This window comes from Macaca mulatta, chromosome 14, assembly GCF_049350105.2.
Source record: "Macaca mulatta isolate MMU2019108-1 chromosome 14, T2T-MMU8v2.0, whole genome shotgun sequence".
NCBI lineage: Eukaryota > Metazoa > Chordata > Mammalia > Primates > Cercopithecidae > Macaca > Macaca mulatta.
The window spans coordinates 50,649,974-50,663,256 of record NC_133419.1 but is presented as its reverse complement, the minus strand read 5'-3'; the positions used below and the strand labels follow the sequence as shown (position 1 = coordinate 50,663,256).

Below are 13,283 nucleotides of genomic sequence, written 5' to 3'. Positions count from 1 at the left end.
TCTTCTCAATCTGTTTACATACCATAAAATTTACCTTTTTAAAGTGTGCAATTTAATAGTTTTTTGTTTTTTGCATTTTAAAGGATTGTTAAAAAATAAAATAAAATAAAAAGACTAATTCTTCACAAACTCTTCCAAAAAATAGAAGAGGAGGGAACACTTCCCAACTCATTCTTTTTTTTTTTTTTTTTTTTGGTATATCATTACAATGGAATTCAGTTCAGCAATTAAAGGAATAAACTTCTGATACATGCTGCAACATAGATGAACTTCAAAACATTATTCTAAGTGAAAGAAGCCAGGCTCAAAAGATCATACATTGTATGATTACATTTATATGAAATTCTTAAAAGACAAATTTATAGAGACAATAATCAGAACAGTTGTGGCGTAAAGTGAGAATAGGGATTAACTATAAATAGGCATGAAGGAACATTTTGGGGGGCGTGTTGAGGATGTTCTAAAATTGGATTGTAATGATTGCTGATAACTGCAAATATACTAAAATTGTTGAATTGTACACTTATGGGCTGAATGTTTGTGTTCCTCCAAAAATTTATGTGTTGAAATCCTATACCCCAATATGCTGGTATTGGGAGGTGAGGTCTTTGGGAGGTAATTAGGTCATGAAGGTGGATCCCTCATGAATGGGATTAGTTCCCTTGTAAAAGGGATCCCTTGTAAATGAACCCCAGAAAACTCTCTAGCCTTCTTTCCCACCGTGAGGATACAATGTGAAACCAGTAGTCTGCAACCTGGAAGAGGGCCCTCACTGGAACTTGGCCAGGCTGGCACCCTGATCTCAGACGTCCAGCTTCCCTAACTGTGAGAAATAAATTCCTATTTTTTTATAAGCCACTCAGTCTATAATATCCAGTTATAGCAGCCTGAACTAAGGCATTTTACAATAGGTAGATTTTAATGGTATGTAATTTATACTCAATAAAGTTTTTAAAAAGAACAATAATTTATTAAGTGTCATATTTCTTTGGGTGGACTAGCCTCAACTGGGAGATTGTCACCTGAGGACTTTCATGAGATTGCAGTCAGATACTGGTTGGGGAAGCAGTTATCTGAAGGATTGGTTGGGCAGAATTTCCAAGATGGATTACTCATGTGCCTGTTGGCTATTGACCAGTCCATCTAAATATGACCCTTCCATGGGCTTCTCCCAGTTTGTTGGTGGCATTCCAAGAGAGTAGGAAGTGGAAACTGCCAGTCCAGTTAATGACTCAACTCAGAACAGAGTGTCACTTCTGCCATATTCTGTTAATCAGAGCAGTCATGAGGCCTGTTGAGATTCCAGAGGGTTGGTAAACAAATGCTCTGTCTTGATAGAGGAATGATAAGAATACATTTCAGAAAAGTGTTTGGGACAAGAGATAGTGTTGCAGACATCTTTAGAAAAGAAATTCTACATTTATCTCACCTGTTTTTATTGTTATTTGTAAGATAATAGTCATTAGGAATTCATATCATTAAAAAGCAAATTATGTAATATACCTCGATTGCCAGCAATTTTTAGATTAACTGCTATTTTAGAATATCATTGTAGTTACTGCCTTAACTTACCATAAATACTTGAATAGTCTAAATTTAATTTTTTAAATTAAATGTTTTTCATTTGGAAAAAATAATATTTTCTAAACAGTAAAACTTCCAGATCATCATCTAATCAATTAATGATTGGTATATTCATTGTATTAGGTTGAGATTACACTAACATTTATTAGTCACCTATTATGTATAACATCTTGTAAGGTAGGTATTATCCAAATTTTACAGGGGAGAAAGCTTGCCATTATTAAGTACAAAAATCATTCGGGTTTGAACCTAGTTTTCTGAAACTCAACTCCAATGAGTACTCTTAAGAATTCTTTTATTTGTTTTTTTTTTTTGAGACAGGGTCTTACTCTGTCACCCAGGCTAGAGAGTATGGTGGCACAATCATGGTTCACTGCAGCTTCCAACTCCTGAGCTCAAGCAGTCCTCCCTCCTCAGTCTTCTGAGTAGTTGGGACTACAGGCATAGGCCACCATGCCTGGCTAATTAAAAAAATTTTTTTTTTGTAGAGATGAGAACTCGCTGTGTTGCCCAGACTAGTCCCAAACTTTTGGCTTCAAGTGATCGTCCTGCCTTGGCTTCCCAAAGCACTAGGATTATAGGTAGGAGCTGTTGTGCCTGGCCGAGATCTCTTTTTACAAACAAACAAACAAACAAAACTCTACATATTGAGTTTATAGCTTGTAATTATCATATAATCAGTACCCAGATCCAGAAACAAAATAAGAGGCTGGCCAAAATGGCCAACTAGAAGCAGCTAGTGTGCACTGCTCTCATGGAGAGAAATAGAAGGGGTGAGTACGTACAGCACCTTCAACTGAAACATCCATGTACACACATTGGGATTCATCAAGAAAACAACCCACAGAGAATGTAGAAAAGCAAGGCAGGATGACTGCCCGCCTGGGAGTGACATGGAGCCAGGGGAGCCTCCCTCCCCTAGGGAAGAATGACTGAGTGAGCAACCCTGGGGACCCATGCTTCTCCCGTAGATCTCTGCAACCCTTGGGTCAGGAAACCCCCGCTCAAACCCACTGCACCAGGGTCTTCAGTCGGATATGCAGAGCTCTGTGGCATCTTGGCAGAGTAGCTGCTCAGCCACATGCGGAGCCCCAGGAGCTATAGATACTTGGGCTTCTAGGCAAAAGCAACTGCAACTCGGCAAAACAGGGGTTTAGACCCCCATACGGACCCCTAAGAAGCAGCTGAATTCAGGGGGCTGAGCAGCAATGGCCTGCAGGTCCCATGTCCACAGCATCTTACAAGATAAGACCACTGACTTGGAACTCCAGCCAGCCACTGGTAGCAGTATTGATGTGTTGATGGAACTCCCAGAGGGAGGGGTAGGCTACCATCTTTGCTGTTTTGTAGCCTTAGCCATTGTTGCCTTCAGTGTAACCACCCTACAAAAAAGCAGCCAGCTTGCTTTTTTATGTGGGTCCCTGACGCCTCTTCTTCTCACTGGGCAGGACCTCCCAACCAAGGTAACCAGCCACTCTTGCCACTGTTATTCAGCTGGCAGTGGTTCTGAGCCTCCGGGGGATGGTGCTGCCAGGGGAAGGGACAGGCTGTTTCACAGCCTTTGCCATTGTTGCCTTCTGGCTCTAGGAAGTCCAAGGTGACTAGGGTCTGGAGCTGTCTTTCCCCACAGCTCTATGGGAAAGCAGCTAGACTGCTTTTTCACATGGGTCCCAGATCTCGTTCCTTTTCACTGGGCAGAATCTTGTGACCAAGGTCTACAACCACCCCTGCCAGTGTTTTCTGGCCAGCAATAGTATCAAACTTTGCTGGGACGGAGTTCCCAGAGGGAGGGGCAAGCTGCCATCTTTGCTGTTTTTCAGCCTTAACCATTGTTGCCTTTGGGATTTGGAGAGTCCAAAGTGACTGGGGGCTGCAGCAGACCCCCAACACAGCCCAACTGCTCTACAAAAAAGTGGCCAGACTGCTTTTTCACACAGGTCCTCAATCCTGTTCCTCCTCACTGTGTGGGACCTCCCAACTGGGGTGTCCAGCCATCTCTGCCGGTGTTTTCTGGCCAGCAGCAGTTTCAAACCTCCCCGGGATGGAGCTCCCAGAGGGAGAGGGGGACTGCCATCTTTGCTGTTTTACATCCTTCACTGTTGATACCTTCAGGTGCTAGATAAACCAAGGTGACTAGGGACTGGAGTGTACCCCCAGCATACTGCAGCAGCCCTACAGAAAAGTGACTAGACTGTTTGTTACATGGGTTTCCAATCTCATATATCTTCACTAGGCAGGTCCTCCTGGCCTGGTTCTTCAGCTACCGTCACCTCCAGGCTATCAAGCCAGTAGCAGCTCTGTAACTCCCTGAGACAGAGCTCCCAGTGGGTTGGGCAGGTTGCCATCTTTGCTGTCTCACAGCCCTAGGCTTTGCTGTCTTCAGGCTTTAGAGAGTCTTTGGGGACCAGAGGCTAGCCGGCCCAGAGCCCAGCACAGAGTACCTACCTCACAGAAAAGTGGCTGGACTGTTCTCCATACAGGTCCCGGTCCTCACTTCTCCTCTCAACATGGGACTCTAGCACAAACATGCTGTCCCTGTCTGACCACATCAATCAGAGGCAGCCCAGCTGTTAAAGGAACAGCCACATGCAGAGATAAGAAAGAACCAATGCAAGAACTCCAGCAACCTAAATGGTTAGTGTTTTATGACCTTCAGACAACCACACTAGTTCTTAACCAGGCTGAGCTGGCTGAAATGACAGAAATAGAATTCCGAATATGGATAGGAACAAAGATAATCAAGATCAGGAGAATGGCAAAACCCAATTCAAGAAAACTAAGAATCACAATAAAATGATATAGGAGCTGACAGATGAAATAGCCAGTATGAAAAGGAACCTAACTGATCTGATAGAGCTGAAAACACACTACAGGAATTTTATGATGCAATTGCAAGTATAGCAGAAGAGACCAAGCTGAAGAAAGAATCTTGGAACTTGAAGACTGGCTCTCTGAAATAAGAAAGTAAGACAAAAGTTATTTTAAAAAGAATGAAAAGGAATGAGCAAAACCTCTAGAAATACGGGATTATGTAAAGAGGCCAAATCTACACATCATTGACATCCCTGACAGGAGAAAGCAAACAACTTGGAAAACACATTTCAGGATATTATCTATGAAAACTTCCCCAACCTTGCTAGAGAAGCCAACACCCAAACTCAGGAAATACAGAGAACTCCTGCAAGATTCTACTCAAGAAGATCATCCCCAAGATGCATAATCATCAGATTATCCAAGTTTGAAATCAAGGAAAGAATGTTAAAGGCAGCTAGAGAGAAGGGAACCCAGTCAGGCTAATAGTAGACATTTCAGCAGAAACCCCTACAAGCCAGAAGAGCTTGGGTTCCTATATTCAACATTCTTTAAAAAAAAAAAAAACTTCAAGAATTTCATATACAGCCAAACTAAGCTTCCTCAATGAAGGAGAAATAAGATCCTTTTCAGATAAGCAAATGCTGAGGAAGTTTGTTACTACTGTTTGTTACTACCAGACCCACTTACAAGAGATCTTGAAAAGAGCACTAAATATGAAAGGAATAACCATTACCAGGTAATACAAAAAAATACAGTTAAGTACACAGACCCAATGATGTAAAGCTACCACACAAGCTGGCTTAATAACCAGGTAACAGCACAATGACAGGAACAGATCCACACATATCAATACTAACCTTGAGTGTAAATGGGCTAAATGCCCCATTTAAAAGGCATAGAGTGGCAAACTGGAATAAAAAAAAAAAAGCAAGACCCAATGATATGCTGTCTTCAAGAGACAGTTTCACATTTCACAGGCTGTGACACCTGTAAGCTCAAATTAAAGGGATGGAGGAAAATCTACCAAGCAATTGGAAATCAGGAAAAAAGCAGAGGTTGCAATCCTAATTTCAGACAAAACAGGCTTTAAACCAACAAAGATCAAAAAAGGCAAAGAAAGGCATTACATAATGGTAAAGGGTTCAATTCAATCAGACCTAACTATTCTAAATATATATTCACCGAACACAGGAGTACCCAGATTTACAAAGCAAGTTCTTTGAGATCTACAAAGAGTCTTAGACTCCCACACAATAATAGTGGGAGACTTCAACACTCCACTGGGCAGTATTAGATCACTGAGGCAGAAAATTAACAAAGATATTCAGTACCTGAACTCAATATGGGACCAAATGGATCTGATAGACCTCTACAGAACTCTCCACCCAAAAACAACAGAATGTACATTTTTCTCATTACCACATGGTACATGTTCTAAAATCAATCAGACAATCCTCAGCAAATGTAAAAGAACTGAAGTCATGCCAAACATACTCCTGGACCACAGTGCAATAAAGATAGAAATCAAGACTAAAAAAAATCAATCAAAACCATGCAATTACATGGAAATTAGACAACCTGCTCCTGAATGACTTTTGGGCAAATAATGAAATTAAGGCAGAAATCAAGAAGGTTTTTAATATGAATGAGAACAAAGATACAACCTACAAAATCTCTGGGACACAGCTAAGGCAGTGTTAAGAAGGAAATTTATAGCACTAAACACCCATATCAAAAAGTTAGAGATATCCCAAATTAATAACCTGATATCACCACTAAAATAACTAGAGAAGAGAGAGCAAACCAACCCCAAGGCTGACAGAAAACAAGAAATAGCCAAAATCAGAGCTGAACTGAAAGTGATTGAGACACAAAAACACCATCCAAAAGATGAATGAAACCAGGAGTTGATTTTTTGAAAAAATTAGTAAGATAAATAGACTGCTAACTAGACAAATACAGAAGAAAAGAGAGAAGATCCAAATAAACACAATTAGAAATGACAAAGGGGGTGGTGCCACTGACCCCACAGAAATACAACCATCAGAGACTACTATGAACACCTCTTTACACACATACTAGAAAACCTAGAAGAGATGGATAAATTCCTGTATGCATAACCCCTCCCAAGACTGAACCAGGAAGACATGGATTCCCTGAATAGACCAATACGGAATCTGTAATAAATAGCCCACCAACCCCCCCGCAAAAAAAAAAAAAAAAAAAAGGCCAGGACCAGATGGATTCACAGCCAAATCCTACCAGATGTACAGAGAAGAGCTGGTATTATTTATACTGAAAGTAGTGGTACAAAAAACTGAAGAGGAAGGACTGAAAGTATTACAAAAAAATGAGGAGGAAGGACTCCTCCCCAACCCATTCTATGAGGCCAGCATCATTCTGATACCAAAATGTAGCAGAGACACAAGAAAAAAACAAAACATCAGGCCAATATCCTTGATGAAAATTGATGCAAAAATCCTCAACAAAATACTTGCAAACCAAATCCAGCAGCACATCTAAAAGCTAATCCACTATGATCATCCCTGGGATGCAAGGTCAGTTCAACATATGCAAATCAGTCAATGTGATTCATCACATAAACAGAACTAAAGACAAAAATCACATGATTATCTCAATAGATGCAGAAAAAGGCTTTTGATAAAATTCAACATCCCTTCATGTTAAAAACTCAATAAACTAGGTATTACAGGAATATACCTCAAAATAATAAGAACCATCTAGGAGAAACCCACAGCCCAGCATCATACTGAAAGGGCAAAAACTGGAAGCATTCCCCTTGAAAACGGGCACAAGACAAGGATGCCCTCTCTCACCACTCCTATTCACATAGTCTTGGAAGTCTTGACCACAGAAATCAGGCAAGAGAAAGAAATAAAGGGCACCCAAATAGGAAGAGAGGAGGTCAAACTATCCCTGTTTGCAGACATGATTCTATATCTAGAAAACCCCATAGTCTTGGCCCAAAGGCTGCTTAAGGTAATAAGTAACTTCAGCAGAGTTTCAGGATACAAAATCAATGAACAGGAATAACTAGCATTCCTATACACTAACACAGCCAAACCAAGAGCCAAACGAGGAACACAATCCCATTTACAATTGCCACAAAAAACATAATAAAATACCTAGGAATACAGCTAATCAGGGAGATTAAAGACCTCTACAATGAGAATTACAAAACACTGCCCAAATAAAGCAGAGATGACACAAACAAATGGAAAAACATTCCGTGCTCATGGATAGGAAGAATCAATATCATTAAAATGGTCATACTGCTCAAAGCAATTTATAGATTCAGTGTTATTCCTAACAAACTACCAGTGAAATTCATCACAAAACAGAAAAAGCTATTTTAAAATTCATATGGAACCAAAAAAGATCCTGAGTAGCCAAGGCAATGCTAAGCAAAAAGAACAAAGCTGGAGGCATCATATTACCTGATTTCAAAGTATACTACAGAACTACAGTAACAAAATAACATGGTACTGGTACAGAAACAGACACATAGACCAATGGGACAGAATAGAGAGCCCAGAAATAAGGGCGCATGCCTACAACCATTTGATCTTTGACAAAGCTGACAAAAACAAGCAATGGGGAAAGGACTGCCTATTCAATAAATGGTGGTGGGATAACTGGCTAGCCATATGTAGAAGATTAAAACTGGATCCCTTCCTTACATCATATACAAAAATCAACTAAAGATCATTTAAAGACTTAAATGTAAAACCCAAAACTATAAAAACTCTGAAAGACAACTGAGGCAATACCATTCTGGATATAGATACTGGCAAAGATTTCATGACAAAGATGCCAAAAGCAATCATAACAAAAACAGAACTTGACAAATGTGAATATAATTATACTAAAGAGCTTTTGTACAGCAAAGTAAACTATCAATAGAATAAACAGACAACCTACAGAAAGGGAGAAAATTTTTGTAAACTATGCATCTGATAAAGGCCTAATATCCAGCACCTACAAGAAACTTAAATTTACAAGAAAAAACAAACATAAAAAGTGGGCAAAGGACATGAACAGACAATTTGCGAAAGAAGACATACATATGGCCAACAGTCATATGAAAAACAGCTCAACATCATTGATCGTTAGTGAAATGCAAGTCAAAACCACAATGAAACACCATCTAACACCAGTCAGAATGGCTGCTATTAAAAAGGCAAAAAATAACAGATGCTGGCGATATTGGGGAGAAAAAAACACTTGTAGACTGTTGGTGGGAGTGTAAATTAGTTCAGTCATTGTGGTACGCAGTGTGGTGATTCCTCAAAGACCTAAAAACAGAAATACCATCCGACCCAGCGATCCCATTACTGGGTATATATCCAAAGGAATATAAGTCATTCTGTTATAAAGACACATGCATGTGTATGTATATTGCAGCACTATTCACAATAGAAAAGACATGGAATCAACCTAAATATCCACCAGTGATAGAGTGGATAAAGAAAATATAGTACATATACACCATGGAATACTATGCAGCCATAAAAAGAAAGAGATTGTGTCCTTTGCAGGGACATGAATGGAACTGGAGGCCATTATCCTTAGCCACAGGAACAGAAAACCAAATATTGTTATGTTCTCACTTATAAGTGAGAGCTAAATGATGAGAACACATGGACACGTAGAGGGGAGCAACACACACTGGGGCCTCTCAGAGGAGGGAGAGGATCAGGAAGACAACTAATGGGTACTAGGCTTAATACCTGAGTAATGAAACAACCTGTACAACAAACCCCCTTGTTACATGCTTACCTATGTAACAAACCTGCACTTATACCACTAAACTTAAAAAATAAATAAATAAAATGAAAAAAATCACAGCTAGTGAAGTAGTGAGGCTAGGGCTCGTTTCTATAGTAGTATTCAGACTTGAATCCAGATTCTATTTTACTGTATAGTTTGGGCTCTATCTTATATGTCCATAGTAGAACAAGTAATAAATGATTATGGTAGTTTTTCTAAAAGAAAAGGCAAAGAAGAAGATGTAGTATATATACATCATAGAATACTATGCAGCTATAAAAAGACTGAGGTAATGTTTTTTGCAGAGGCATGGATGGAGCTGGAGTCAAACTAACATAGGAACAGAAAACCAAGTACTGTCACTTATAAGTGGGAGCTGAATGACTAGAACACATGCACATAAAGAGGAGAACAACAGATACTGGGTCCTACCTGATGGTGGAGGGTGGGAGGAGGAAGAGAATCAGAAAAAAATAGTAATTGGGTACTAGACCTAGTACCTGGGTGATGAAATAATCTGTACAACAAACTCCATGACACAAATTTACCTATATAACAAACCTGCACATGTACCCCTGAACCTAAGATAAAAGTTGTTTTTTTAAAAAGAAACAAAATATTACCTACACCTCAAAATTACCCATCATGACCCCTTCCAATCATATGCCCCAAAGGTAATGATCTTTTTGTGTTTCATATGCTTTTGAACTTTTCTTAAAGAGAATCACAGAGTATGTACTTTTGTGCCTGGCTTCCTTCACTGAACATTATATTTTTAAGTACCATTCGTATTGTAGTTCATTCTCTTTGCTCTGTAGTGATCAATTGTGTAACTATACCACCAACTGTCGATAGGTTCTGAGTAATTTCCCTGTTTAAGGTATTACAAATAGAATGAATATGAATGTTTTTTAACATGTGAATGAATACTATTTAGCTATGAATACTGCTGTCCTTTTCCATGTGATTTGAGAAAAAAAAATTATTGATAGAGATACAACTCACAATTTATAATATTGTGGTTTAAGGTTTACATGTGATTTAATCTTACTGATTTGTAATTATGATTTTAGAATTTTTATATCTAAAACTCAGAGATGTTGAAAATTGTTTACATCAAATTGGTAAGAAAATTTCTATTGATAGGAACTTTTTCTTTTTCTCACTTTTAAAAAGAATATCCACTTAGGATCCATGAGTAGATATGAAAGGGGAGTCCAATACAGGAAATGTCTTTGCTGCCTGAGCATAAGCTATCTAGGCAAAATAGCACAGCAAGATACAACTTAATGGTGTCATGAAATAATTTAGATTGAACTCCATTATGATTTACTTTATCTAAATATTTTTAACAATTATTTTTCATGTAAAACTGTACATATAGGGCACATTTTACTCCTATCTATTACTATATATTTTTTTGAAAGGTGAAGAAGAAAACATTTTCTCAAAAGAATCATTCAAACTTATGGAAACTCAACAAGAAGAGAAAACAGAGAAGAAAGACAGCAGAAAATTATTTCAGGAAGGTGATAATTGGCTAACAGAAGAGTCACAGAATGAACAGCAAACAAATGTAAAAGATAAACTTTCAATATGATTATGTTAAGGTGAAATATAATACTGTTAGTACTGGTTTTATTACTTTTGCCCAGAACAAGATTTTTAATGTAATAGTATTTTTAAATTGTTTTACTGATATGTGACTATGACTGAAATATTGCTTGGGTTACAAATAATACAGTAACTTGTTCTAATTCTATCATCCTAAAGCAACAAACTGCATTCAGTTTTAAATGAAGATATTTTATTTAGTTTTATATAAAGTACATTATTTTCTATTCTGATATTTTCTTTTGCATATGTGAAGGTATAGAGAATATGTGCATGTTACTAAAAACAATGAAAATAATGTATTTGTAATGGCAATATAGTTTTGTTCTTAAATTTCAAAATTTAGGCTTTTAGGAAAAAGAAACACCTATTTCTTTTGAAAAATTATCCTGGTAATAAATGCCAACATAAGGATATGTTTTTTTTTTTTTCCTCTTACTCTTTGATACCTGTAACTACTAAAATGAAAATAATAGACTTTGGATTTATATAGTAATTTGGAAATATAATACTTTTATTCATAAAAATAATATAAGAAGATTAATAAGTCTTACAGCCAGGAGTTATGTGTTTGTCTGAAGATAACATTCTAGAAAGAGAAATTAGAAGGGCAGATAAGACTATATTTAAGAATAACCATTATAGAAAATAGTACAGACTTTTTAAAATGTTTAATCCTAAGTGTTCTCATTTTAATGTATATTTCACAGTATTTATAAAAGATACAATAAAGTTGTTTTTCTGTATGTACAGATTGAACAGGAAGTATCACTGGACCTGATTTTAGTAGAAGAGTATGACTCATTAATAGAGAAGATGAGCAACTGGAATTTTCCAATTTTTGAACTTGTAGAAAAGATGGGAGAGAAATCAGGAAGGATTCTCAGTCAGGTTTGCTTTCAAATATCTACTTTGTAACTGTAAATTAAATTTTCTTAAATCTTTATAAAAAGCAAAATCTAATATTATATAATGGTTTAGGCACTAGTTCAACTGACATTGTTCATTAAGTTATTTTTCAGAAAAAATTAAATATATACATAAAACAATTACATATAAGATGTAGATCATACTATTATATATATGACAAGTAGTTTATTTGACCATATTAATGGGATTTAATTTATGCTAAATAAATAATAAAGATTTACATTTTCTTGAATGTTGAGGTTGAAAAGGACATGAAAAATCGTCTAGTTCTAACCACTGAAATTTAAGCTTAATTTTTTCCACCTACCCTCCCTATACTTTACTCAAGGTCAGATGGTTCATTTCATGCTAGAACTATGGGAAAATACTTTGATTTTACCACCGAGACTCAGGGTTATACCTGATGGTTCCGCATAACAGCATCAGATTAACCGCCCCAAAATATTACTCTAGTTAATTACTTTAATATCTTATATATGAAATGCAAAAACATAAGGATAAATTTTGTGAAAGATATATAAGTTCATCTCATTGAAGTCCTTAGGGATAAAAATGTGATAAACATAGTATTGTTTTGACTTTTTTTTAATACCCAGGACTAGATTAGAATAGAATTCACATGACCTTCAGTAAATTAGGAACAAAAAGCTAAGGAAAAGAATGGAAAAATTTAAAAATTGGGACATGATATGTATGGTAAGCCTTCTTTAATTTTCAGGGGCTTTAGGGTGATATCTTCCATTCTGATTTTTTGGAAAGAATTAATTGTAGGCAAGTTTTAAATAAATTATTAACTTAAAGACATATATTAATACATGGTTAACATTCCAAAATACAAATCACGGAAACATTATACTCAGCTACAAATAGAAATTCTGATTTTTAAAGTAAACTTTATTTTAATTGACATTTAGGTTATGTATACCTTATTTCAAGACACTGGTTTATTGGAAATATTTAAAATTCCCACTCAACAATTTATGAACTATTTTCGTGCATTAGAAAATGGCTATCGAGACATTCCTTGTAAGTATTAACATATCTTATTATTTAAGTTCAAATAATATGGGTTTTGAAACTCTTTATCGTCTTTCTCTTCAGATGGTCTCTTAAACACTTTTAAAACTGCATGTTTGAAAAAAAATTTTTTTTTTTTCTTGAGACAGAGTCTTGATCTTGTCGCCCAGGCTGGAGTGCAATGGTGTGATCTTGGCCCACTGCAACTTCCGCCTCCCGGGTTCAAGTGATTCTTCTGTCTCAGCCCTCACAGGTAGCTGGGATTATAGGCACCCACCACCATGCCCAGCTAATTGTTTGTATTTTTAGTAGAGATGGGGTTTCACCATGTTGGCCAGGCTGGTCTTGAACTCCTGATCTCTGGTGATCCACCTGCCTCGGCCTCACAAAGTGCTGGGATTATAGGCGTCAGCTGCCGTGCCTGGCCTGAAAAATTTTTAAATGGAGATTTAAAAAGAAAATTTGTATTGTACTACCTAGATTTAACTGACTACTGTTAACATTTTGTTTGTCTGTTTTTTGTTAACATTTTG

At 37.1% G+C, this 13,283-nt stretch overlaps 1 protein-coding gene across 4 annotated transcripts in view; it reads left to right on the top strand.

Moving 5' to 3' along the window:
* PDE3B (phosphodiesterase 3B) overlaps window positions 1–13,283 on the top strand; it is a 207,950-nt gene that overhangs the window by 160,749 nt on the left and 33,918 nt on the right. For 2 of the 4 annotated variants that reach the window (XM_077963273.1, XM_077963272.1), the window contains exons 8-11: window positions 2,073–2,165; window positions 10,617–10,765; window positions 11,557–11,694; window positions 12,648–12,759. In XM_077963273.1, coding sequence (XP_077819399.1) covers window positions 2,073–2,165; window positions 10,617–10,765; window positions 11,557–11,694; window positions 12,648–12,759 — 492 coding nt within the window. The remainder of the gene's footprint in view (window positions 1–2,072; window positions 2,166–10,616; window positions 10,766–11,556; window positions 11,695–12,647; window positions 12,760–13,283) is intronic. The other 2 variants (XM_028833635.2, XM_015114810.3) reach the window with 1 other exon arrangement.